This window comes from Adiantum capillus-veneris, chromosome 27, assembly GCF_014529385.1.
Source record: "Adiantum capillus-veneris isolate H3 chromosome 27, ASM1452938v2, whole genome shotgun sequence".
Lineage (NCBI taxonomy): Eukaryota > Viridiplantae > Streptophyta > Polypodiopsida > Polypodiales > Pteridaceae > Adiantum > Adiantum capillus-veneris.
In genome coordinates, this window is record NC_140957.1 from 116,737,089 (window position 1) to 116,764,727 (window position 27,639).

At 46.9% G+C, this 27,639-nt stretch overlaps 1 protein-coding gene across 2 annotated transcripts in view; it reads right to left on the reverse strand.

Moving 5' to 3' along the window:
- Positions 1-27,329, reverse strand: part of LOC147422622 (DUF1995 domain protein, putative (DUF1995)) — an 83,702-nt gene extending 56,373 nt beyond the window's left edge. Inside the window, exon 1 of one of the 2 annotated variants that reach the window (XM_086502624.1) lies at positions 26,965-27,329. In XM_086502624.1, the coding sequence (XP_086358750.1) occupies positions 26,965-27,275 (311 nt within the window). In that variant the 5' untranslated portion in view covers positions 27,276-27,329. The remainder of the gene's footprint in view (positions 1-26,964) is intronic. The other variant, XM_086502625.1, reaches the window with a different exon arrangement.
- Positions 27,330-27,639: the final 310 nt, after the last annotated feature.

Below are 27,639 nucleotides of genomic sequence, written 5' to 3' on the forward strand. Positions count from 1 at the left end.
TCAGTCGAGTCAGTCTAGATTAGAAGTGATCTGGCATTTTTGTGAGTCTATTCGTAGACCGTGCATGCCCAGTCACTTAGTGTAGATGCATATCCTCTGGTTGCACACAGCATGATCATCAGTATTCCCTTCAGAATCCATCAAATTCAGTCAGGGGAATCTTCCAATGCATTTAGCCTATTTTCCCTATTTTTGGTATTTTCACTTATTATTTATAAGTGACTTTCCAACAAAAGTAGGTAGGGCAATTTTGCTAAGTTAATATATAAGCAAACCCAAGTTAGAACTTTCTAGCAAAAGAGGCAGCAGGAGCACATGCTCAACAGGCACCTTCTCAGCAGGACCTAGCAAGAACCTTGGCGTTTTCCATTGCCGTCACCGCCATCACCCATCAGCCTCAGCGTTTTTCCATCGCCAGAAACTCCCCTTTCTCAGCGTTTTTTTCAGCCCTTGCTTGATCGCAAGAACCCCTTGCATCTGGCGTTAGCAGGTCAGCCTCCCAAGCCACAGGAACCTCAGCGTTTGCAGTAGTAAAAACGCAGCCTCGACCCAGCGTTTTTGAAGCGTTTTCAGCCCTTGAAAAACGCAGCTTTGCCTGCAAATCCTTAGCGTTTTCAGCCTACGATAGCAGCAGTAAAAACGCAGCCAGAACCTTGCTTCCTCAGCGTTTTTATCAGCCGTAATCCCCTTGCCAAAACACCAGGGATTTCAGCCATATGAAGGAGCCCCAAGATCACCCAGATCCTCAGCATTTCCCCCTTGTGGACAACAGATAGAAGAGAACCAAATTCAGCCCTAAAGTCATCGTCGTCGTCATCGACATAGTCCCTGTTTGCATCAATCCATGCATCATCATTGTACTCCTTTGTGCAATCAAAAGTAGACCACTCTCGCCGACGAGAGTGGGGCCTTCGGAGGAGGGTTTTACAACCTCTCGGGTGTCGTATCTCTTTTCTCTCCTTCTCTCAGTCTCATACACTTGCACGCACAATATCCACTCACTTTGTTCGTGATCATAGCACTCTCCATAAAGAGGAAGGCTCTCTCCTTCCCTAAGAACTAAAAGGAACCTTGAGCAAATATAGATCACTAATCTTGAGAAAATACAACATTCATTCCGCTGCACCTAACATTGGTATCAGAGCTTTGGCAGTGTTCAGTATCACTCAAGGAAAGAACCACAAGAATTTTTTTTGCTTGTTGAGGTCGCACGAACCCAAGTTCGCTTGGGCGTGTCGATTCCTAATTGTGTTTTGTTGAAGAGTGACAGAATCCCAAGAAAGAAGAGCTTGTCCAGCCTCCCCTTGTGTCTCTTTTCACCCATTGAGAGAGGACCATGCACTTAGCGGCCGGCCAATCGACGTGAGGTGGGAAAAAGCAACCTTGGTATGAGCGCAAGGCAGCCAAGGGGTGCGCCCGCGGAAAAGAGTAGAACTCGGGTAAAGAGAAGATCCTTCTCAAACGCGGTTTGCAAGCGAAAGAATACCTCAAGAACCTCAAGACCCTCAAGAACCCAAGAACCAAGACCCCCAAGAACCCAAGTTCCTCGTGAACTTAAGAACCCAAGACCCCAAGAACCACAAGAACCACGATTTGAGAATGGTCATCACTCGAAGCGGAATGGATACTTCGCTTACAGGTGATGAGCATGAGAGAGGCGAAGAAGAATTTTCCCCACCAGGAGGTTTTTCCGACCCTTCCTCATCTACAACAAGGATTGCACTAACTCCTATGGAGGCTTTCGACAAGAGGATGATGGACAAGAAGTTAGAAAGCGAAGAAAGAATAGCAGCCATAGAGCGCAAATACCAAGAAAGAATGGCAGCCATAGCGCGTGAGAGCGAGCAAGCACGCTTGGAAGCCAAAGCAAGAGAAGCAGAATTTGATCGAGAAAACAAAGCAAGACAAGCAGAATTTGATCGTGAGAACAAAGCCCTCAAAGAACAGAGGGACCGACACAACAAAGAGTTCTGGCGACTCTATTCTCAAGTTCAGGCACAGATGCACGAGATTTGGGGAAAGGAGACTCTCTCAGTCTCTTCTTCTCCCAAGCATGACACACAGGATTTGCATGATTGTGAGCAGCATGATGTTTGAACGACAATGATAAGCACAATGATTTGCATGATGATAAGCATGATGATTTGAATGATATTGTTAAGCATGATGATTTGCATGATCAAGATGTGATTTCTCACAAGCATGATGAGTTGCATGAAGATGATGTGATTGTTCACAAGGATGATGTGTTAAGTGGATGCTTTTTCTAGAGAAGCTAACCTCGTTGTAGATTCGATCAATCACGAAGAACTGATCTTGGCTTTCGAGTCGAGGTCCAAAGAACCCCCACAGTACGATTCGATCATTCAGGAAGAACCGATCTTGGCTCTCGAGCCTAGGTCCAAAGAACCATCACAGGAAGTATTATGTATTCGCAGGATTGATACGCACGCATTGTTCGAGTGTTTCATTTGTGATCATTTCTTGTATTTAGTCAACATCGTTATGTGATCCCTTTTCCTAGGCATGACATATTGTATGTTGAACACGTTTCTCTCATGGATGACCACGAATGTATGCGGATTTCTCATGAAAAGCTGAAAAGTATGTATGTAAGGAAGTCAGATTCCATGTCTCTTCCTTGGCATGACACAGTTTCCGAACGAGCACATGAAATTATGAGCACCAAGCATGGGCATTTCCGTTGCGAATTGCCACAGTTGATTGATTTAGACCAGCAAGACAAGATTCGATCTCATTGTTTGCATGTATGTGGTGAATGGGTTAGCACTCCGTCTCTTTGTTCATCTACATTGCATGCACAGTCTTTGAGGAAGACAAGATTTTTTCCATTCACTTTACATGGAATGGGTATGTTCATGGTTTTGTGTTTGGAAGTGATTTTACGACTTTTCAACCATGGAGATTCTTGAAGATGGAAGAAGCAGATCTCTAGACGAAGTTGAAGCATCGAAGGAGCCACAGAAGACTTTGTCGCTTTCGGCGCAGCCCAAAGAAGCAAGCGCTGCAGACCTTTATGAAGTTCAAGTACCGCACGACCCACACATCAGAGTGGGCCGGCGAATAGTCCCTTACAAGATTCCGGATGCTATTGGCGATCTCCCTCGACGTCATACAGTTCGGTACCAATACGTCACTTTCAAAAGGAGGGGATGTCGCGTGACACATCCAACCCTATGTGTCCATGGACAAGCTACAACATGATCAGGGTTCAGTCAGTCGAGTCAGTCTAGATTAGAAGTGATCTGGCATTTTTGTGAGTCTATTCGTAGACCATGCATGCCCAGTCACTTAGTGTAGATGCATATCCTCTGGTTGCACACAGCATGATCATCAGTATTCCCTTCAGAATCCATCAAATTCAGTCAGGGGAATCTTCCAATGCATTTAGCCTATTTTCCCTATTTTTGGTATTTTCACTTATTATTTATAAGTGACTTTCCAACAAAAGTAGGTAGGGCAATTTTGCTAAGTTAATATATAAGCAAACCCAAGTTAGCACTTTCTAGCAAAAGAGGCAGCAGGAGCACATGCTCAACAGGCACCTTCTCAGCAGGACCTAGCAAGAACCTTGGCGTTTTCCATTGCCATCACCGCCATCACCCATCAGCCTCAGCGTTTTTCCATCGCCAGAAACTCCCCTTTCTCAGCGTTTTTTTCAGCCCTTGCTTGATCGCAAGAACCCCTTGCATTTGGCGTTAGCAGGTCAGCCTCCCAAGCCACAGGAACCTCAGCGTTTGCAGTAGTAAAAACGCAGCCTCGACCCAGCGTTTTTGAAGCGTTTTCAGCCCTTGAAAAACGCAGCTTTGCCTACAAATGCTTAGCGTTTTCAGCCTACGATAGCAGCAGTAAAAACGCAGCCAGAACCTTGCTTCCTCAGTGTTTTTATCAGCCGTAATCCCCTTGCCAAAACACCAGGGATTTCAGCCATATGAAGGAGCCCCAAGATCACCCAGATCCTCAGCATTTCCCCCTTGTGGACAACAGATAGAAGAGAACCAAATTCAGCCCTAAAGTCATCGTCGTCGTCATCGACATAGTCCCCGTTTGCATCAGTCCATGCATCATCATTGTACTCCTTTGTGCAATCAAAAGTAGACCACTCTCGCCGACGAGAGTAGGGGCTTCGGAGGAGGGTTTTACAACCTCTCGGGTGTCGTATCTCTTTTCTCTCCTCTCAGTCTCATACACACGCACACACAATATCCACTCACTTTGTTCGTGATCATAGCACTCTCCATAAAGACGGAAGGCTCTCTCCTTCCCTAAGAACTAAAAGGAACCTTGAGCATATATAGATCACTAATCTTGAGAAAATACAACATTCATTCCGCTGCACCTTACATCAAGGTATGTGCTTTGATGCGAACACAATGTAGATGTTTCAAGCCTTTGCTATGTTTATGCAGCAGCAACAAGCTACTGAAAGGAGGGAACTTTCTTCAACCAAAGCCCTTCAATCAATGGTGAAGAAAATGGATCAATGTAATGGTACAAATGTGTCTAAATATTTGAGGAATTATGTTAAACAAATGGAGTTAACCGGTGCCTGCAGTTGACATGGCGATAAGTTTCGAGCTTGTAGTCGTTCCAGAGCTTCGAGCACATGTAAGGGAGATAAGAAGTGCGCAAGGTGAAGACTGGGAAGCTTTCAAGAAAGCTCTTAAGCAAGAATATTTCATGGAGGACTCCGAATGATTAACAAAGAGAACTTTCTTGGAATGGGTTGCTCGCAGAAAGGAAGGACCATCTCTTATGGAGCTGTTAAAGGAGTTCGAGCGACAACATGCACAGTTGTAAACAACAGGCAGGTTACCTTGGATGGTGAGAAAGTTGAATTCTTTCTATAAGCTACAAGTACAGAAATCCAAGAGAAATTAGAGCTACTTTTGGAAGACAAGAACACTAAACAGAGCTTGAAGACGGAATGGAAGGATGTCGATAACGTAGTTTCACTTCTTGCAAAGAGGCAACATAGACGGGATAAAATGGTGATAAACAATGTCATTCCTACTTCTACTAGTCCAGAGAATGTAGCCAAGCCGCCTACTGTAGATCAAAGGACTGATAAAGCTTCCATGCTAGATGAGTTTTTCAAAGGTATGCGCGAGATGAAACTCAACCTTGCAAGATTGGAAGATAAAGAACAACCACCGGGACAAATTTCAAAGTAAAGAAGGTTTTGTGCATAGGTGTATATGGTGTGATAGCATTAATCATGGTAGTGTTTAAAAATGGTAAAATTCACTTGAAGGAAACAGATTTGGAGGAAAGGAGGTATGTGCAAGCTAATGGAGGATATGGCAATTGGTCATGCCATCTCCGTAGTAGAAGCCGCTACCTATGGGGCAAAGATTGGGTATATCACAGAGAAAGGGTTAAAACATGTTGAAGATGTATGTGAAGAGTATGATGTGTTAAAATTTTGGCATCTCAAGTGAACTGCCCAATGTGATCCCATTATTTAGTTTAGCTTTTAGGTATTTATTTTACTTATTTGTCAAATTCTTGGGTAGGGCAATTTACTGGGATTGCTATATAAGCAACCCCTTGCCTCCATTGTATACACATTCAGTTATTCATTGCCAAGGTTGATTGGTTCAAAGACTCTCTCTCTCTCTCTCTCTCTCTCTCTCTCTCTCTCTCTCTCTCTCTCTCTCTCTCTCCTTGGTCTCTACGCTTCCGCATCGTCGACTTTGATATGGTATCAGAGTTGTGTGCTCCTTGAGGCCTTGGCGTGGAGGAGTTGCCTAGAGAATAAGAAGAGAACTCCCTTGTTGTCCGCATCTCCCCCAGTGGCGTTTTAAAACGCTGTCCAAAGCCGGTGCTGGTCTCCCCCACACTGTCCCTCGCAACCCTAGCGTTAGCGTTTCAAAACGCTGTTGGGCAAGCTCTTGACGGCATCAAACTCCCCCACTGAGACAACGTTTTAGAACGCTGCAACCAGTAGCGCCTCCCCCCCTGCACGTTGAGACGCCCATTGCAGAGGCGGCCCTGTGTGGCGCAACCTTCCCTCCCCTGCCTGCCAGTCCCAATGGCGCTAAGGCCAGCGTTTTAAAACGCAGGTCCAGCAACCAGGCGTAGCGACGTGCCCTTTTCCTCCCAGCGCTCCCTTGATCGTTGACTTGAAACGCAAAAGGCAGAAGGGAAGTCTCTTGCATTTTGAAATGCCAACTCAGCAAGAGATCAACGGCTTGCATTCAAAATGCAACGTTTTTTGTCCTTCTTAGGAGAGAAATTGGGAGCAGTTTTGGGAGTGGCTTTGTGCCCATCTTACGGTCCTTGGAGCAAGGTTGGATCAAAACGTACGTACTCATCCCGTTCCGTACCGTACAGACATTATGTATGGATCCGTACCGTACGGAACGATCCGTACGCCCTTTTTTTTTTTCCTCCCTTTGGTTGTTGTGGGTGTGGGAAGCCCGTACAGTGCTGATTTAACATAAAAATCCAAATCTCTAGCGATAGTTACACAGTATATGGTTGTCTTGTAAAACGTGTATTTGAATGTCTCTATAAGTTGTTGGCTTCTCTCTTGTTTTTTATTGGAGATGTCCTAGAAAATTTAGTACTTTGCCGTTTTTTTACAAGAGTACGTATTTTTACGTACGTAAAAAATCTTCCTGTACGGAACAACGTACAATACGTACATATACCACCACGTACAGTATGTTTGGTACCACCTTGCCTTGGAGGCGAGGATCTTGGAGCTCAAGAGAGGGCAAATTTGGCAAAACGGCTCGGTGGAGTTTTTTATGGCCACCTCTTGGAGAAAGAGACTTCGGCGTCCTAATGTGTTTAGGAACCGGCTTGGTGCACATTCTGCAGCCACCATTGAAGTGCTACGCGGTGGCTCGAAAGAGACGGAGACGTAAGCTAAATCGAAGCGGCTTGGGAGAGGTTTTGAAGCGGTCGGGGAGCAACAAAAGAGGCGAGAAGAACCGACCAAAAGCTATGGATAACGGATCATCAACCATCCATTTAGTGGCCTACGAACCGGAGCAGTTCTCAAGGAACCCGACAAATTGTTTGGCTCGAGTTTGTGAAGTCAAAAGCAAATGGAGGAGTTCGCTAGAGGACAGCGACAAAGGTCAGTTGGACAAGGATGGCAGTACCAGTACTCAGTTAGCTGCCTCGGTACCCGGGAGGTACGACCATTGTCATGAATGTGACTCAACGCTTTGTTTGGCTCGAGAGTTTGAAGCCAAAGGCAAAAGCAAGAACTCACAGGAAGACAAGGATAAAGGCAAGCTGGACAGAGATTACGGTAATAAAGATCTCACAGAGGAGATCGACATGGCACTCATGGCGGTGGCCACAGTGGCCTCGACGTCAGATTTCTAGTCAAATGACTAGTGTCACCACTAGCTTCAGCCAGAGAGAGGCTTGTGAGTGGCAGAGAGGGGCAAGCACATGCTCCCTATAATTAATTTGGACCCTTGTGTTGGAGTTCAAGTTATTGGTGTTTGGACCCGTAGGTTGGAATTCAATGCACATGCATCTGGCAGGGAACCAATCAGACGTCTAAAACACTATGGATGGGTGCGCCAATTCATTGTTGTTGGTCAGATTATGGACAGAATGTGTTCCAACAGTTCATTGGAGTTTTATATTTTGGACGTGATGTGCTCACAGTTCACAAATGGAAATTATTGGACGTAGTATGGTCTACAATTCAAAGTTTCTACAAAGGCAACCGATGCTCAAGATGGCATTACTTTCAGGTACAAAGTTGAGGAGAGCAACACCGAGGTGTATACAATAGTCAAAGGCCTTCGATTGGGGTGTCCATGGTAGCTTCTTTATTGACTTGGTCTCATTATTGATGTCCACTATGAGTTGCAAAGAGGGTGTTAAAGTTTAGGCATCTCAAGTGAACTGCCCAATGTGATCCGATTATTTAGTTTGGGTTTTAGGTATTTACTTCATTTATGTGTCAAATTCTTGGGTAGGGCAATTTACTGGGATTGCTATATAAGCAACCCCTTGCCTCCATTTTATACACATTCAGTTATTCATTGCCAAGGTTGATTGGTTCAGGAGACTCTCTCTCTCTCTCTCTCTCTCTCTCTCTCTCTCTCTCTCTCTCTCTCTCTCTCTCCATCCATGGTCTCTACGCTTCCGCATCGTCGACTTTGACATGATGGTCTTTGGCCATATGCAACTCATTGGCTAATAAAGGGAAAGTGACTAAAGAAGTACTTTATCAAACAGGCAATAGTATATGTCAAGCAACAAGATGGGATGCTCCAGTCGACTCATTATCACTGCATGCTTATATTGCCAAAAGTCAAAATAATGAAGCGATTGTATAGTAAAAACGCAGGCGTGATAATGGGGACGAAGGACCTTCAAAGCGGACTACAAGAAGTGGAGGAAGAAAGGATTCAATACCTTCTCAAGAGGCTTCACCATCACAAGTGCCTTTTCCACCTGAAGTGCCTATGGAGGAAGCATCAACAAAAAAGAAGCAAGCAAGCAAAACCTAAAGCAAAGGACCTTGCTTACAAATTACAATCAAACATAGAAGCTGCTACAAACTTGAAGAAGGTATTGGAAGAAAGGATCTTGAATAGCAAGGTTGAGTTTACATTGGCTGAAGTCCTTGGCATGGCTAAGCATGAGTTCCATGAGGATATCATTGACATCATAAAGAGAAAAAGGCAAACTCTAATGGAATCAAGAACTTCACTATTACAGGGTGAAGAAGAGACATTAAACACACAAGGGATACATGTTCAAGCAAACCAATCTGAAGATGATAGTGTGGTTGGGTGCTTTTAGTCTTCTAGAAAAGCAAAGCATGTTCAATTTGTGGATGATGATGAAGATAAAGCCACTCATCGAAGCCACTACTCTAAAGCCACTGGGCAAGAGCTACAACAGAAACCTTGGTGAAGGTGGGTGATCTTGAGGAGCCATATGTTGCATTGATAGATCGTGGCTCTGAAATCAATCTAATGCCCAAAAGCCTCTATATGAAGGGCAAGTGGCCAATAGATACCGACCATGGTTGGATGCTTAGAGCAGCACATAACTTACCACGAGACCTCTATGGAGCTTGTCCAAATGTGAAGGTGACAATAGGGAAGAGAAGCAAAACTTCATTATGCAGAAGATGTTAACTTATCCTCTTTGATGAGCACGAAGCGGTGTGTGCAAGTGATAGAGCACGTGAAGAAGAGTAGGGCTTGAGCTTTGGAGTGGGGCGAAGGCTTGCTATCACGAGGACGTCGCAGTTATTAACCATGTCACAAAGATGTGGCAATTGCTAACCTTGGTTGTTGGTTTCTTTCCAATGGGGTTTATTTTATTTGTTTTGAGATCCTCTTTTTGAAGTAGCAAACGGTCGGACATTGTATGGCCAATGTGAACGGTAGATTCACCCGCAGACGGGAAGTGGTCGGCACTGGAATTCGTATGGTAAGAGGATGTCTAGGCTCAGAGCAAGATCATATAGGTCCCCCCGTCGCACTCAGCAAGTTGGTGGATACTAGGAAGTGAACTCAATCAAAGCGTAAAGTCAAGGTGGGACTACCAACAAAAAGGCCACATTGCACTTTTGGATGCCGTCCCAATGAGGATAGATGGTCAGAAGACCAGTGGGAGCCCAACGGAAGCATCTCCTAAAATTTAGGGAACTGCTATTTTGGGCCGTGAAATGTGTTCACGTCATTACCTCCGGTATGACTAGGGGAACATTTTACAACTCTGCCGCGAAGTCAACTGGACAACCGGTCAGGATATTTTTAAGCGGCGAACCCGAAACAGGAAAATGCTTGTAAATGCGCCAAGTGTCACATTTTCATGGACTTTCCTCTTGCAGAAGAATTGGCGCTGAATTTAGAGAAGGGAGAGGCTTCATTTGCAATTTGTCACAAGTTAAGAGCTATGGAGTGCTTCCTTTCCCTCTTATGTACAGTGCGGTGCCAGGAGTGATGCCCAACACGCTACGCACTGCCCTCTCTCTCCCCTACGTGCAGTTATGTGATGCCCCACAAGAGGGCTACTCATTTGACTGATGTACAGTTGTGTGGGTTCATGCTTTTGTGCTGAGGCAAGAGCCTCCTTGAGCAGAAACAGGGGTAGCTAGCTGCTGCTCCAAAGCAGGCACTGGTGAGGGTCATAACCTCACCGTACAGGTGCAAAATCAGCGCTGTGTATGCGCTGTAATTTTACTGTTTTTCAGCCATACGGACGCCAGGACCATTGGGAATCGTGCCCCATTGGCAGAGGACAATTAGGGGACTGTTTGGGGCTGAAAACAGGGCAAAAACCAGTAAATACAGCGTGCTGAATTTACTGTTTTTGGGCAGGAATCAGAGGGTATACGCCAGTAGAAGCGAGTTCCAACAGGGGAATTGGTTTCGCGCAAGTTTTGGGGCTATTATGTTGCCGAAATTTGGCCAAAACAGGCGGTATCTAGTGGGATACAGTCAAAGGAATCCTAGGACTCTTCTTTGTACTTTACCCTCCTAAGGAATAAAGAAATACCGAAAGGGGCGCCAATTTTGGGGCCTACAGGTTGTCGGTGTCTACTCGGAGCATTCTAGCTTCCGAGCTGTGTGTATTCAAGTGTTAATTCCCGTTACAGGTCTCCTTTGCAAAGTGCTCTGTGTGTGTGTCTAAAGTAAAGAATTTCGGGTGAAAGCCAACGCCTACCGCCCTACGGGCCGGTTTCAGCTTGCAGAGCAGGGAACGAAGAGAGAGAGAGAGAGAGAGAGAGAGAGAGAGAGAGAGAGAGAGAGAGAGAGCGCACGATTTGGAAGGGGAAGAATGAGTGAGTTAGTTTTGGGCTCCTCACTTCCCTTTATTATAAGTATAGGACCAATTTAAAGCTCCTTCTCCCCCCCCTCCTGCTCCAGTTCCACAGTCGACTCGGGAGACTAGTCCCTCGCCGGCGGCTAGGAGATCTCTTGACAGCGCCTTTACCACGAGTCGCCTAGCGAGAGAGGGTCTGCCCTTCTTGCGACCCCCTCTGCAGATTTAGACTTCTTCCCTTACAGCCATCCCCCGTGGTCTGACGAGCATTGACCTCCGACGCCGCTGGGATTTCTTCGACTACGAGTTCACTCGCTTTCTCGGCGATTCCGCAGCAGACCACGAGGCAGCCTGCTTCAGGGTCCACGCTTTGTTCCTCGCAGCCAAGGGGGCAGAGGCCTTGGACTCAGCAGTTGGTTTCTCCTTCCCCCTCTGTGGTAGGACCGAGACAGAGTGGTCCCTCGACTCAATGGTGGGATGGTTGCATACACAGGTTCTCGAGTTCTCTCACCACATGGGTGAACTTGGAGTTACAGATTTGCTGCAGACTTTGTGGCCACTGGCCAAGTTTGCGGTGACACCCCCAGACTCAGCAGGATGTAGGCACATTGTGGTGTACTTTTTTTGCTGATACGCAGTGTTTGCCTTGCTATGTATACATTCATGAGGACTCCTGGACAGAGGAGGTTGCTTTACGCACGGCTCGCTCTACCTGGGCTTGGGCTAGGCACTCACTGCAGTCTCGCCTATCTAGAGGACGCTCAGATACGGATTACTCCCCATCCAAGCCAGCCTCGAAGATATCCCGACTTGCTGTTGTGGCAGCATTTGTTCTCTCTTGTTCCCCATGAGGATCATCTCGTGGAACGTGCAGGGACTAGGTGGGCCCCAGTTTCAGCGAGAGCAGGGCCGATTGCGTCAGGAGCTTCAGCGCTGCCTTCTGGGTGGAGAGATTGATCTCCTCATGCTTGAGGAGCACCATTTGTCTGAGAGCCGCATTCGGCGTTGTGGTCAGATTTTGCGTGGACGATATGACACCTTTTGGTCAGCTGCTTTTGGACCTGGAGGTATCCAGGGTGGGGTATGTATAACTATTGCGGACTCATTGCAGCAGGCCATTGTGGGCAGAGGGATTATTGTGCCAGGCAGGGCTCAGTGGATCACTATAGGGTGGCCTTGTGGGCTTCCTGAACATCTATGCGCCCAATGCGGCGAGTGCTCGTGCAGAGTTTTGGTCGCAGATTGTTGAGTCTTTGCCACAGGCTGACCATTGGTGTGTAGGAGGGGACTTCAACATGTTGGAGGACCCTTCTGACAAGATTGGAGGCAGCCATGCTACTGTGCATGGAGTGGAGTTAGCAGCTTGGGAGAGGTTTTGTTTGACTTTGAGGGTCTCGGATACATGGCAGCACTCTGGCTTTGTGAGGCCTCCAGAGAGTCTTGCTTTCTCTAGATCGGACCGCAGAGTGGGAGGAGTAAATCTATCGCGGATAGATCGCTTCTACACTAGTGATCACTTCAGTGACTTGGGGGGATCAGTGGGCATCCTGGCAGGGACATCCTTCTCGGACCATGCACCCGTGATCCTCACAGAGGCAGACAGGCAGAGGAGTGGGAGCATGATGCTTCGCATCCCAGAGCGGGTCTTGTTGGACTCAGCACTCAGAGAGCGGGTAGAGGCTCTCTGGACAGAGGGCATGGACAGCCAGGCTCTTCCTGCAGACAGAGTGGCCTCAGGCCTAGCTCAGCTTAGCCATTTTTTTCTCCAGGAGTCTTTGGCTCGACGGGCTGCAGCGAGAGAGGAGGAGCAGCGTCTCAGACGAGGCATTGCTTCACTACAGAGGATGCAGGAGCAGCATCCAGACAATCCATGGTTGGAGGAGCAGTTACAACAGGCTCGACAGGAGCTTACTTGCAGAGGAGAGGCGTCATGAGTTTGCCTTTCACCGACAGGCATCTCAGTGGACTCAGGTGGGTGACAGAGTGACAGGTGCTTTCTTTGAGACAGTGGGACCTCGGCACTCGCATGCCAAGGTCAATCAGTTCAGGAGACCTGATGGGTCAATCGTTTGTGAGCCCGAGGATATGCGTGCAGTTGCTACTGACTTTTACCGTGAGTTACTGTCGGCTGAGCCCCAGTCAGAGCGGCAGGATGCATGCAGGGAGTAGGTTTGGACACAGATGCCTTGTCTTGTGACAGAGGAGATGCGCCAGAGGCTAGAGCTGCCACTTCAACTTGAGGAGCTGCACACGGCTCTTAGGGCCCTTCCTCGTGGTAGCTGTCCAGGTGAGGATGGGTTGACTCCCAGCTTTTTCTTGGAGTACTGGGACCTGCTTGGCCCAGATCTTTGCAGTGCCTTTCAGTACATTTTGCACACAGAAGTGATGCCTAATAGCATGAGTGAGGGCCTGATTTACCTCATTCCTAAGGAGGGTGGCTCCTTGGATGAGATTCGACAGTGGCGCCCCATTACCATCCTCAACTCAGCCTACAAAATTCTTGCCAAGGCTCTGAGTTTGAGGATTCAGCCACTTTTGGAGAGCCTTATTCATGGGACTCAGACAGGTTTTGTCAAGGAACGCAGTATCCTTGACAACATCTTCACTTTTTGGGAGGCTTCTGCCTTGGCACGGCTCCGTGGGGAGGACCTTGTGATTCTTCTTCTCGATTTTGAGAAGGCATACGACAGAGTTGACTGGGACTTTCTAGAGGGCACTTTACGCAGGATGGGCTTCTCTGATGCTTGGATCAGAGGGGTGTCAGCTTTGTACAGACGGGCTCACAATCAGGTGCTTTTGGCAGGAGGTAGAGGTGAGCGTTTCATGCTCACACGATCGGTCAGACACGGTTGTCCTCTTGACCCCTTCCTCTTTCTGTTCTATGCGGAGGCGATGAGCAGATTTTTGGTGTCACAGCAGGTTGGTCTGAGGGGCTTAGCACTCCCTATACGGGGATATGAGCTTCTGGACGCTGAGTTTGCCGACGACTCAACCTTGTACTTAGAGGGCCAGGAGGCCAATCTTCACAGATGTGAGCAGGCTTTAGAGACCTTCTGTTGTGCATCGGGCGCACTGGTCAACTGGAGAAAGACAGTGGCTTTCTCGGTTGGCAGTGCTCCTGTGCCAGATTGGATGCCAGGAGAGGGTTTTAGATGGATTCCCCCAGGGACTGCAGTTTGATACTTGGGTTGTCAAGTTGGCCTGGACTTGTCCCCCGAGCAGCAGATTGCTCCGCTTCTCCTGTCCATCAGGAGAAAGCTGCTACATTGGAGCTCAGCACGCCTTTCGTTGGCTGGCAGAGTAGTACTTGCCAATCAGGTTCTGTTGGCGACTATGTGGTACATCACTTCGTGCTCGATCTTCTCGAGTTCTTGTATCAGTCAGGCAGAGAGGCTGATCAGGAACTTCCTTTGGTCAGGTCGTGACACTCAGATTGCCCGAGACAAGGTGACTTGGTCGGTCATCACACTTCCTTGTTCTCAGGGAGGGCTTGGGATCATTGATCCAGCACAGCACAACAGAGCCCTTCTTGGGAAGTTCGTTGTCAGAGGACTTCTTCCAGGCGAGGAGCCCTGGAAGGAGTTCTTGCTGCAGGGCTTCGTGCCAGGGTGCCTCAGTTAGGAGGCCCTTGGCAACCTTCGACCAGATGGATCTTTACAGAGATGCGCCGAGTTGGTTTGAGCAGGAGACGGGAGGACCGCTTCGCTGTGAGTTTGCTTCGATCTTGGGAGCTCCTACGGCGTGGCCTAGAGCAGAGACAGCCGACGTGCATGGAGGAGCGCCTACGACAGCCCCTCGCCTGGAACCCCATGGTTAGCACTAAGAGAGGCCACTTGGTTGGGAGTCGGCCTCATGTTTCTTGGGGTCCCATGGCAGCAAGTCTAGCGCGCTCTCTAGGTGACTGGCTAGAGTTCACAGGCTTGTCAGAGGAGGTGCAGGGTCTCCAGCTGCAGGGCATGAGAGGGGTGCAGAGCATGTGTTAGGACATCTCAGAGTCAGTTCTAGCTGAGTGGCTCACGCCTCTCGAGCCAGTAGCACCCAGGTGGATGGGAGCCTTCACTCGACTGGAGGTTCTCATTTCAGTCAGAGCCTGCTCAGAGACTGTCCCAGCGCTGTTCTTTGAGCTCCAGGGTGGGGGACGATTACAGCGAGTTGCAGTAGAGGCCCCGCAGGTAGCAGAGTGTTGTTTCCAGAGGATTCGAGTTGTGGGCATCTGTGGGAGGACTTGCGTCATAGACCCTGACCCAACAGCTCTTGAGACTGGATACTGGAGGCTATGGGCTTGGGAGTGTTGTCCACTGGCACGAGTACAGTGGGATCCTGGTGAGTGGCTATGGAGGGACCCCTTCTCTTCTGCAGACCGCCCGGAGTCCCTTTCTTTCAGTACACTGTTCGGCTTGGACGTCATATACTTGCCGCACAGAGAGAGGCCCGCCCCGCTGCAGCACGTCATTGGCAAGAGGAGGGCCTCACAGTCAATTTCTTGGCAGCCTTTTGGCAAAGGCTGTGGGACTCCAGACAGCCGAGGCGCGTCACTTTGTTTTCAGTGGCTGGTTGCACACAGAGCCACAGCAGTAGGGAGCTGGCTTGTACATAGTGGTCTCTCGGCCACATGTGCAGCTTGTGACCAATTGGTGGAGAGTCAGCGGCATTGTCTTTGGGACTGTCCCTCGGCCCAGCAGGTGTGGCTACGAGTTCTTCGGCTGATGCCTGCCCTCTCCACGGCTCGACAGTACACTTGGGGGGCAGCGGCTTGGTCCACCCTCACGGGCCCGGCACTCCAGTTTGAGCTATCTTCCACCAGCAGGATGATAGCGATGCAGGGGGGGCGACCTACACTCCAACCTGCTACAGAGCTTACTCCACAGGAGTCGTGCAATGAGAGAGATGAGTGTTGGGAGCTCATCAGTGGCCTGACTCTTTGGTTCATCTGGCGGGCCCGCTGTTTTCGCATCTATGAGGCTCGCCCTGTACCACCAGCAAAGACTGTTCGTGACTTTTGGCTAGAGCTGATCCATACTCTCATACTCTCAGAGGACAGCTTGAGGGACTACAAGGTAGCTCCGACCGCATGCGAGAGCGCCGCGAGGCTTTCCTTGGACTCTGGCGCCCTGGGCCTTTCTTCACCATAGCCCAGGGGGTGCTCAGATGGCACTACTGTCCACCTGTGTGGCTCTTCCCTCCTCCCATTTCTTGATTTAGCCTCATTGTACATATGCTGCTTTTTTTTCACTGGGAGAGTCTCCCCATCACTCTTGTTGTAGCCCTCTCTTGGAGAGGTGGATGTAGCCCTACGGGCAGTTCTCATTAACTAATAGAAGAATCTTTTTCTCGGAAAAAAAAAAAAAACAATGGTCTGCATGGCTTCTTTTGTAACCATGTTTAAGCATGAAGCTATCAAACTTCTTGTACCATTGTCTACATGATTGTTTCAACCCATACAAGCTTCTATTGAGCATACATACCAAATGTTCCTTGCCAGGGATAACAAAACCCTTGGGTTGCTTCATGTAAAGCTCTTCCTCCACATCACCATGCAAGAAAGCGGTATGTACATCCATTTGGTCCGTTTCCAAATCAAGAGCAGCCACTATGGCAAACAATACACGCAAAGTGGTCATCTTCACTACCGGAGAGAACACTTCGTGAAAGTCTATGCCCTTGGTTTGAACATATCCCTTTGCAACTAGCCTTGCCTTATACTTGGGTTTTGCATCAACAGTCTTGATTTTATACACCCATTTGTTAAAAGTATCCTTCCTTCCTTTGGGCAATTCCACCAAATTCCAAGTATGATTAGCATGCAAAGCTTTAATCTCTTCATACATAGCAAGCTCCCACTTGTCGTTGTGCTCACATGTCTTTGCCTCTTTATACGTAAGAGGTTCTCCCTCATCTCTCAACATAATATAATGAAAAGAGGGATCATATCTGCTCACAGGCCGTCTTTGCCGAGTAGACCGCCTCACCCAATGATCCACATCATCCGGCAATGGGTTTACATCAGGTGGCATGATAAAATCATCAACAATGGGCTACTTTACATCATTTTCAGCACCATTTTCAGCATTGTTTCGTGGCTGCAAATGCCCTTTAGAAGCCTCAATTTGCTGCCCAACATCATCCGACTCAAACACCACTGGATCGTCTACATTTTCAACCATATGTGGTGCATCCTGAGGGTCAAAAATAGGCCTAACAGGTGGCTGGTCATACTGAAATTTGACCCTTTTATGGTCATGCTTTGAGGCACAATTTTTTTGAAGCAGCCTTGCCTCATTAAAAACAATATCCCGGCTGCGTATAACCCTTTTGAGCTGAGGTAACCAAATCCTGTAACCCATTTCGTCTTCTTAACCATATCCCATGAAAAGGCCTTTAATGGATTTGGCATCTAGTTTACTCCTCAACTTAGGTCTAGCATGCACAAAAGCCTCGCAACCAAAAATGCGTAAGTGATCGTATGAAGCAGGCTTGCCAGACCAAACCTCTTCAGGGATGTCACCTTTCAAAGACATGTGAGGGGATCGATTGCATACATAGACTGCAGTTTTCAAAGCTTCTCCACAAAATCCATGAGAGAGATTAGCTGTGGACAGCATGCATCTCACCCTCTCACAAAGTGTCCTATTGAATCTTTCAGCCACACCATTAGAAGAGGGGCTATATGGCACATCAAGCTCCCTCTTAATACCCAAATTTTCACAAAATTTGTTAAATTCAGCACTTGTGAACTCTCCCCCATTGTCCGTACGCAAGCATTTTAGCTTTCTACCTGTTTGGGTGGTCACAAATGCATGAAATTTCTTAAACGCAGCAAAGACTTCATCCTTAGATTTAAGCAAATAAACCCAAATTTTCCTAGAATGATCATCAACAAAGGAGACAGAATAGCATGCACCTCCCATAGACTTAGTAGGCATGCTACATACATCAGAATGTACAAGATCAAGCACACAAGATTTACAAGACACCGGAGTAATAAGAACTCTTTACTTGCTTGCTATATTGACATTCATTACAAAAGTCAAGCTTTGTGCCTTTAGCATCAAGCTTGTTCAAAGTACAAAGTTTAGAAAGGCCCTTTTGGCTCATATGGCCAAGCCTCTTGTGCCACAACTCCATGTGAGAGTTAATTTCAGCCAATGCAATAAACTTGCTCAACACGGCCTTTCCATGCATGCAGTAAAGTGTCTCTTTCTTTGTGCCCTTTACAATCAGCCTTGAGCCTTTAGTCATTTTTCATGATCCTCTCTCAAATAATATGTTGTAACCATGCATATCCATCTAACCAACAGAAAGCAGACTCTTCTTGATTCCCAACACTAACATCATGCAAAACAAGCTCATTTGTGCCATCTATGGAGAGATGCACAGTGCCAATACCCTCAATGGAACATGCATGATTGTTTCCAAGGTATACATGGCCATGCTTGCCTGCATCAAAAGTAGAGAAACGCTCCTTGATAGGAGTCACATGAAATGAAGCACCGGAATCAACTATCCAAGTCTGGGATAATGCATCATTGACAGTCAACAAAGCATCAATAAGATCACTCTTGGTGATCTGCATGTGCTGTGAATGAACATTAAGAGAGGCATCAAGGTCATAAGCATCATCATATGACAAAGTGGCACACAAGATGTCCTCTACATCTGACAGCTCCTCAATCACAACACTAGAAGCCACATTGGCCTTTTCTTTGTCCTTTGAGCTATCATGTGCATCTGTCTTGACTTCCTTCTTCTCTTTCTTTTTGTCTCCGCCATTCTTTTTCCGTTCTAACTTGGCCTTATAGTACCTACAATCAGGTTTCTTGTGACCTTTCTTGCCACACCGATAGCAAGTCGCATCACCCTTGCCTTTGCTGGCATTTCCCCTTTCCTTACTCTTACTCTTACTCCTTTGTGCATAGGCATTCTTCTTCTCTGTCCTGCCTCTAACCATGTTGGCAGAGTTGCCTCCGTCTCCACTTGCTTTCCTCCTAATTTCCTCATTCAAGATAGAACCCCTAATACCATCAAAGGTCAAATTGGGGTTATTCGACAATGAAACCACCAATGTTTCCCATGACTCAGGTAAGGTCATAAGCAAGAAGATAGCTTTCAACTTATCATCAAAAGGAGGCAAGCCTGAATCCTGTGACTGCGACAAAGTACCTGCGAACAACGACAAGTACTCTGCAGCGCTCTTGGACTCATCTAGTTGCATGCCAAGTTTTCGCATCAAATGCACTTGGTTGACAAGCCGTGTATTCTCATACATTCCCTTTAACTTCTCCCACACATCAAAAGCACTTGTGAGACTTTTCACATCAATGACTGTCTCATCGGTCATGGCCATTTTAATGTATGTAACAGCCTTCCTGTTCAGGCTAACCCATGCTTCATCCGTCATATTCTGTGGCTTTACCTGTTCAAGTGCCCCTTCACAATCCTTAAGAAATAGGATTCCCTGGATCCTGTCTTTCCAAAAGTCGAAACCTGTTCCATCGAACCTCCTAATCTCCAAGAGATTCTTCACATCCGAAGAAGATAAGGCCATAGTTGCACGAATAAGAGGGCTAAAACGCTGAATTTTTGGGCAAAATGCACAAAAACCGAAGTATAGCCTAACAGAGGTGTGCACTACAGCTCCAAATGGTCATAGGAGCAATTTGGGGCAAAATAGGTCGATTTAGACACAAAAAACAATTTCTGAAATTTATGCGCAAGAAATTTGAGCAAGCGAATTTGTGCTCAAAAACAACAATTTTAGTTGAATTTTTGGGCAAAATGCACAAAAACCGAAGTATAGCCTAACAGAGGTGTGCACTACAGCTCCAAATGGTCATAGGAGCAATTTGGGGCAAAATAGGTCGATTTAGACACAAAAAACAATTTCTGAAATTTATGCGCAAGAAATTTGAGCAAGCGAATTTGTGCTCAAAAACAACAATTTTAGTTGTTTTTAGCCTCACAGAACATACATAAAGCTAATGCACAACCTTTGGAAGCATGTATGAGCAAAAGCCCCAATTTGTAGCATCAAATTGCACGAAATTGAGCCACAAATGGTCATACATAGTCAAAACATGTCAAATGTGCGTAGATTGCATCAATTTGCACTTTCCCCAATGTAGACGCATCAAGAATATACTTACAAAAACCTGCGTAGATCTGAAATTTGCTGAAAACACCTATTTTGGGACCTGTTTTTCGGCAATTTCAGTGTTTTCGGGTAGCGGGGACCTAGCAAAGATGTTCCCACACCTTAATACATTTGCAAACACCTGTATTTTGCTGTCATAACCTGTAATTTGCTAATTTTGACCTAATTTCAACCGAGCTCCCTAGTGTCCGGGGGCGAGTCCTTTGGCGATGAAATTACAAAATCTCGCGTGAAAGTTTACCTCCTTGGCTGAAAATCAACATTTGCAGATTTGGGAGCAAACCCTAATTTGGCTCTTATACCAGTTGATGAGCGCGAAGCGGTGTGTGCAAGTGATAGAGCACGCGAAGAAGTGCAAGGCTTGAGCTTTGGAGTGGGATGAAGACTTGCAGAGCAGAGAATGCTAGGGAACAAAGAGAGAGAGAGAGAGAGAGAGAGGTAGCGCACGATTTTGGAAGGGGAAGAATGAGTGAGTTAATTTTGGGCTCCTCACTTCCCTTTATTATAAGTATAGGACCAATTTAAAGTTAGTTGCCAAATTCAATGTGAACTTGGCCAAAGGTTAATAACCTTTAAAAGTATACACAAAGGGGGCCATTTGGGCCTTTAACCCAACACTCTTATCCTTGGACAACCATATATCATGGCTTATGCAAAGATAAAGAGTAGAGATGGAAAGCAAGTTGTCCAATTTCTCACTGTCTGTCTAGATCATGAGAGGAATCATGACAGTCTTAGGGATCATCCACTACCAAAGGTAAGCAAAGAATTTAAGGATTACAAGGAGATGAGGGTGTTGGGGAGATACCATTGTAAAGCGAGATTGCTATGGTACTACAAGAGAAAGGTTCTTGGTCGATACAAAAGGGCAAGATGCTCTCTCTAAAGGTTTTCTTGGGTTATCAAAGCATGGATCAATGTATTTTACAAAGATTAAGGACATCAAAAACAGCGACGTGTACATAATGTACAAAAAAGTAGAAGGAGAATGGTTTTCTAAAAGATAATGAGTGTATTTCAGATATCTTTAAGCAGGTTTCTTTCGTAGATACTACGGATGAGCTTAGGAGTATAATGGATTCCAATAAGTCACGTCAAAACCAGACTCCTGAAGAATGTTCTCTAGAGATGCTCAAAGAGATTGAAGCTTTTGAAGAAGAAAAAAGGTCTATAGCAATCAATTTATCAAAGACCACAAGTGCAGGTCGACACCAATACAAGTCAGTGGCAAAGAAGGTAAAACAAGTGGCCTTACCTCTACCACCAGATTGTAGAGAGCAGATGAAACAAGCTTTCTTTACAGCCAAATCTCACGGATCTAAGAAAGATTGGCAGAAGTTTACAAAGGAATCTTTAAAAGAAATGAAGGTTGGCTGCGACGATTTTCTGACCAAAGAAGAAATGAAATGCTTCACAAATTTTCTTTCAAGGCATGTGAGGCTTTTGCTTTTCAGCCACATGAAATAGCATGTGTCAATCCTAGTGTTGTGTCACGTGACACATCCAACCCTATGTGTCCGTGGACAAGCTACAGCATAACGAGGTTCAGTTCCGTCGAGTCAGTTTAGAATAGGAAGTGATCTGGCACTTTTGTGAGTGTGTTCGCAGACCTTGCATGATCAGATACTTAGATTACATGCATATCCTCGGGTTGCACACAGCATGATCATCAGCATTCCCATCAGAATCATCAAGGGAATTTTCCAGTGCATAAATCTATTTTCCCTATTTTTGACATTTTTCACTTATTTATTAAGTGACTTTTGTTGGGAACTAGGTAGGGCAATTTTGCTAAGATAATATATAAGCAAACCAGAGTTAGCACTTTCTAGCAGAAGAGGCAGCAGGAGCTTGTCCTGCTTCGGTTCAACAGGCACCTTCTCAGCAGGACCCCCCCCCCCCCCGCAAGGCCTAGCCTTTTGCATCCACAGGACAGCCTTGGCGTTTTTGCATGGCAAGATCAGCCTCGACGATCGCAAGACACAACAGATCAGCCCTAGCATTAGCAGATTCCCCAAAGACAGCAAATCAGCTCTAGCGTTAGTGGTTTGCACCAGCAGATTCACAGCGTTTTTGCAGCAAGACCCATTTTCAGCCCTAGCATTTTTGGATCAGCATACCATCCTAGTGTTTTGCAAATCCTTCGCGACGGAACAGTCAGAAGCATCAGCGTTTTCAGTTTTCAGCACTTAGGCGCAGCAGAACGATCCCCGAACCTCGCAGATCTCACCTTCCCACAGCAAATCCTCGCCGCACGGTCAGATCCAACGCAATTTACAGTTTCAGCCCGGAAGACGCAGATTTCAGCATCTGCGTTTTCAGCGCGTCGTCGTTGCATCGTCGTCATCGCCGTCATCATCAACATAGAGTCAGAATTCAGCAGATACAAGATTTGCAGATTTCAGCCCTTGCATTTTCAGATTTCAGCCCATCTCGTCGTCCTCCTCATCGTCATCGACATCGTCGGCAAATCCAAGCATTGTAGAGATTTGTGCAATCATAAGTAGACCGCTCTCGCCAATAGAGAGTGGGGCCTTCGGAGAAGGGTTTGACAACGTTCTGGTGTCGTATTCTTCTCTCTCTATCTCTCAGTCTCAGCACCTTCATTCACAGTGTCTATTCACTTTGTTTGTGTCCATTGCACTCTCACACTAAAGGAACGAAAGGCTCTCCCTTCCGTAAGTAAAAGGAACCCTTGAGCACAGTTCGGAGCACTCATCTTGAACAAAGTTCAACATTCACTTCCACTGCGCCTTACATGTTGTTACTCCTATGGTGATTTTTACTATGCCTCATGTACCTTGGAAGCCAATACCAGTTCCAAAAGCTCATTTGCCAAAGCTGATAGAGCTATCGAATGAAAAGATTAGCATGGGTATATTGGAGCCTTCATGTGCACCATATTCAAATAGGTGGTTCACAGTGCCCAAGAAGAATGGAGCCTTGCGTTTTATTCTATATATGTAGCCCATAAATAAGGTTACCATCAGGAATGTGGATACAAGACCAATTGTAGATGAATTTACAGAGGCATTTGCAAGGAGGGCAATCTACTCAATGGGAGACCTCTACTCGGGTAATGACCAAAGAAGATTGGTCTAAACAAGAATTTAAAAGAATACGAAAGAAGGCTTATGGATATTTTCTAAAAAACGGCTACCTATGGAAGCATCCAAAGCAGAGAAATGGCACATCACAAAGAGTTGTGTGATAAAGAGACTCAACAAAAGCTTATCAAGGAGTTCCATGCGAGTCAAGGGGCTCGACATCGAGATATATGGGCCACCTTTGTCAAATTGAAAGAAAGGTATTGGTGGAAATGTTAGATTTACACCACTCTGCTGCTTCACACAGGGGTCTAGGGCACTTCCTTGTACGGCTAGTCTCCGGGCTGGCCACCCACTGCATTGTCCGACCGCCCACCTTGTCCGAGCACCCTCATATATAAATTTCTTTTCTTGTTGAATCGTGGGGGGGTTTTTTCAGGCTCTTCCCTACCTCCCCTGGGGTACCTATTTATGGGGCCAGGGGCGTATCCACTTCCACACCATCTGGTCATTGTGTATTGGGTCTTCTGCTCATGGTAGTCATTGGGGGCTGATCGCCCCCTCTTCACCATATCTTGCGTTTGTGGTCTACTGTCTTTCTTTCTCTCCTCTCTCACACTTCCGCACACACGCACTCTCACATGGTATGAGTAGCTTCAGGCTCTCAATGATCCAAGGCACATCTTTGCATCAGGTTCTTCCTCCCAAGGAATCACATCAGCCAGCGTTTTTTGCAGATCTAGCGTTTTTGCATGTTGTTGGCGTTTTTGCTCTGCAAGCCCAGATTTGCATCTCCCACTGTAGGCGCCACCCTCCTGGCAACAAATCGCACCCAGATTGGCACCAAATCTGCCTAGCGTTTTTAGGCCAAATCTGCGTTTTTGGGACAGCTTGTGTTTTTGGACCTTGCTGCGTTTTTTGGTTGTTGCTGCATTTTCAACACAAGACAGGATTGGGGTGCTGGGCCTCACCCACAGATCTTGCCTCCTACCCGGCTTGGCATCCGGTGCTTTGCGGGCAACAATCCTCTTCATTTCCATCAGATTTCGCTTATTATACCACTGCTGTTTTCTCTGTTTTCAGCCTATTAGAGGACGTTACATTGACTCCCCGCTCTCCCTACACCCTTTGCATCGCTGCGGACCATGCCAGGAGCGTACGAGCACACTGAAAATTGATGGATAGCAGCGTTTTCATCGCCTTGCACTTGCGTTTTTGGGTGGACAGCAGCTACATGTTGAGTTTTTCACAGAGGATGAAGTTACCTCCTGCCAGGACACCATCCGGTGGTGGTCCATGCGGTCTCTCAATGATTGTTGTGGTACACAGTATCTTCGACATCGGCTTGATCATCTACGGGCGTACGATCCTTGGGAGATCCATTCATTCCAGCCATCATTCGGCAGTTGCGCACTCCACAATGGGTGGTGACTTGTGGTTCGCTTTGGACACACCTATGCACTCATTAGAGGAGTTCACACGAGATATGGCCATGCTCATGGCATATGGAATTACGACCTTCTCAGGGAGGACACGACCATCTTGGGTGTACAAACACTTATCACTTGACCTCGACACGTCAGATCACTTGCTTACACAAGAGAATCTACATGGACTTAGGGAGAGGACCTTGGATCTCTTCTTGAATAAGTTCATTACTTAGATCTACAAACTCGAGTGGGACTTCAATGCTTTGGACTCTCCTAGAGAGTTTACCTACGAGATGCGGGAGATTAGACATCATTACACGACTACATCCGGAGTCAGCCGGAATTTGGCTTGGATGTTGGTAGTGCAGTTGCTCTTCTACACTTCTGATCATTTGGATTGCTACCTTCAGAGTTGCTTACACTCACCCTCGGTAACCTTATAGCAGACTCATCCCCCGACCTGGGCAGTAGGACACTCCCAACTCATTCACAATGAGAGCCACACCGAGATGCGGTTTGGTGGCATTGTTGGCGCAGATTATGTTTTGGTTGACAATGGAGGATTGGAGGCAAGAGATACAGGCAAGACGGCGCAAACAGATTGGTCTGGCCTTTCCTCTTCTCAGAGGATCTTGACAACGCAGACTGCTCAGTCTGGCTTCCCTACTTCTACAGGATGATTACGGTGCAGACAGCTTGGTCGGACCGCACCTCTTCTCAGAGGCCCTTCACACCATAGACTGTTGAGTCTGGCTTTTCCCTCATCTTGGATTACCCTACCTACTGACACGACACCATCTGGTGATGGTCCGTGCGGTCTCTTGGTGATGGCTTCAGCTTACGATAACTTCTACAGTGCAGATTGTTTAGTCCTGCTTTCCTTGATTCGGAGGACGTTACGGCGCAGATTGCTACATTTTCCCTCCTAGAGTTTTACACAGCTTAGCCCTTGGGTTGTAGGTTCATGCGTTGACAAGCTTCCAATCATTCTCATGACGGTTCCTGAGCTTCTCCATTTTCTCCAGACGGTTTGACTACAGACACCACAGATCCTATTGGACAGACACTTGTAGGTCTATTGGCACTTCTTTTACGACAAGGAGTTATTCTCACACTCAGGTTGGGACCTTCACGCAGTATCTTCACCTTGAATCGGCGGAGTACAGCAGTTTGCTACACTGCTCGTGACGACACTTTACCATGGAGATCTCTCGGCGTGTGGGTCACCCCAAACTGCTGCAAACATCGCAGCGTACGTCCTCATCATTTGCCTCGCATCTTCGGCTTCATACAGTTTGTTCAGCATCAGGTGCTGAGAGGGGGTATTAGATTTACACCACTTTGTAGCTTCACACAGGTCTAGGACACTTCCTTGTACGGCTAGTGTCTCCGAGCTGGCCACCCACTGCATTGTCCGGCTGCCCGCTTCTGGGCTGGCCATCCACCTTGTCCGTGCGCCCTCATATATATATTTCTTTACTTGTTGGGTCATGGGGGTTTTTTTCCAGGCTTTGCCCTACCTCCCTTGGGGTACCTATTTATGGGGGCAGGGGGGTACCCACTACCACACCATCTGGTCATTGAGAGGATTTATCCAACCAAGTAGAAGGTCGTGCTTTGAGAACAAAGATCACTGAAGGGGTATTAAAGTTTCTCTTGGAAGATGTGATTTGCCGCTATGGATGCATTGGAAAAATATATGAGCAAAAACCTACACTCTTAGTGTACTAATCAATCATACACAGAGGGTTCTTCTATGGTGGTCTAGTGCAGTTCCGTCTTGCTTCCCTCTTGTTTTCGAGCGTATGAGGCTCTTAATTAAAATTTACTCTCCTCAAAAAGGTCTTCCATGGTTGTGCATTGATGGTGAATCGAAGGAAGACTCTATGGTTTTTTGCTTGACAAATTGGCCCTGTACTTGTGCTATTGGGTCCAAGACTACCTAGTTCGGTGAAAGAGAATTGTGTTTTGTGTTGATCTTGTGCTCATTTGAGAGAAGAGCTTTCATGACTAGAGTTTGAGTGTTTTTCTTCTTTAAATAAGTGTGTTTCTCATCCACCAAGCTGTGAACTCTCCCAGCAAGAGGCCCGACACCTTCCCCACCTATCTCGCAAACTTCTTGAGAACAGTGATGGCAAAGAATTGCCAGATAAATTGGATAAGTGATTGGTTCTTCACTGACTCTAGCTGGGATTACACAAGATTGAGACAAAAGAAAGGCTCACAGGAGACCGACTGTGCGGGACCCACAAGATCAACTGTAGAAGCTGCCTCAATGGGTGAAAAAGCTTAGATCACGTCATGTGCAGGGACAAGCGCATAGGCTGGTTGCCACGGGCATGCAGGCTGTAATCAGAACAGGCTTGCGACACATGGGCTGTATGCAGGTAGGCTTGCGACGAGCTCAGCAGAACAGGCGTGCAGGCTTGGAAACTCGTATTCACAAAAATCTATGGAGGCAGTGTTAATTGGCTAACTTCGTTACACCTACTGCAGAAGTCATGGCTTGTCTAACCAAGCATAAAACAGCACAACAGCACAATCCATGAGTTACCTGTCATCGGCTTTATCATCTGACGGAGGCCCTTGGCTAAGGTCGTCCACCACAAATGCTGTTCCGTTTTCCTTAGCACGGAAGGCTGCAGCCTGCGCTTCGGCCTCTTCTTCGCCCTGCTCAAAACGCTGGAATTTGGCATGTCTGCGAAAAGTGGAGGGAGTCCGTGCTGCTGAGGATGATGAGAACGAAAATGCGTAAGGCGCCCCGCAATACCTTAAAGAAGTGCGGTGAGACCTAGGAATGTGAGAGGAAGAGGTCAAAGGAGACGAAGTAGCAGGTGCAGAAGAGGAGAAGCTTAACGAGGCCATGCTTGCTCTTGTTACTGGTCACTCGCTCGTGGATGATCTACACATTCAAACTTTAAAGATCACTGAAATATTCATTTCACCTTTTCCAGTTCTTCACACCTTAGGCTGGGTTCAGACTCAACACGCCGAAGAAACAAGGTTTCCTAACTGTGCCGCCGCCTAGTGTGAACTGTGTGGAGGAGGAAAAGTGAAAAAGTGAAGGGGGAGGGGGGCATGAGAGAGGCCATCAACTCTTCCGAGGGGGGGGGGGGGGGGCGGAAGAAAAATGGAGGGCCCGACGGAAGAGTGCCTCAACTCCAACCAATTAAATTTTGCCATGGAGGAAGAACACCCCTTTCTTCCGTCGCCTCGTCTGAACCCACCC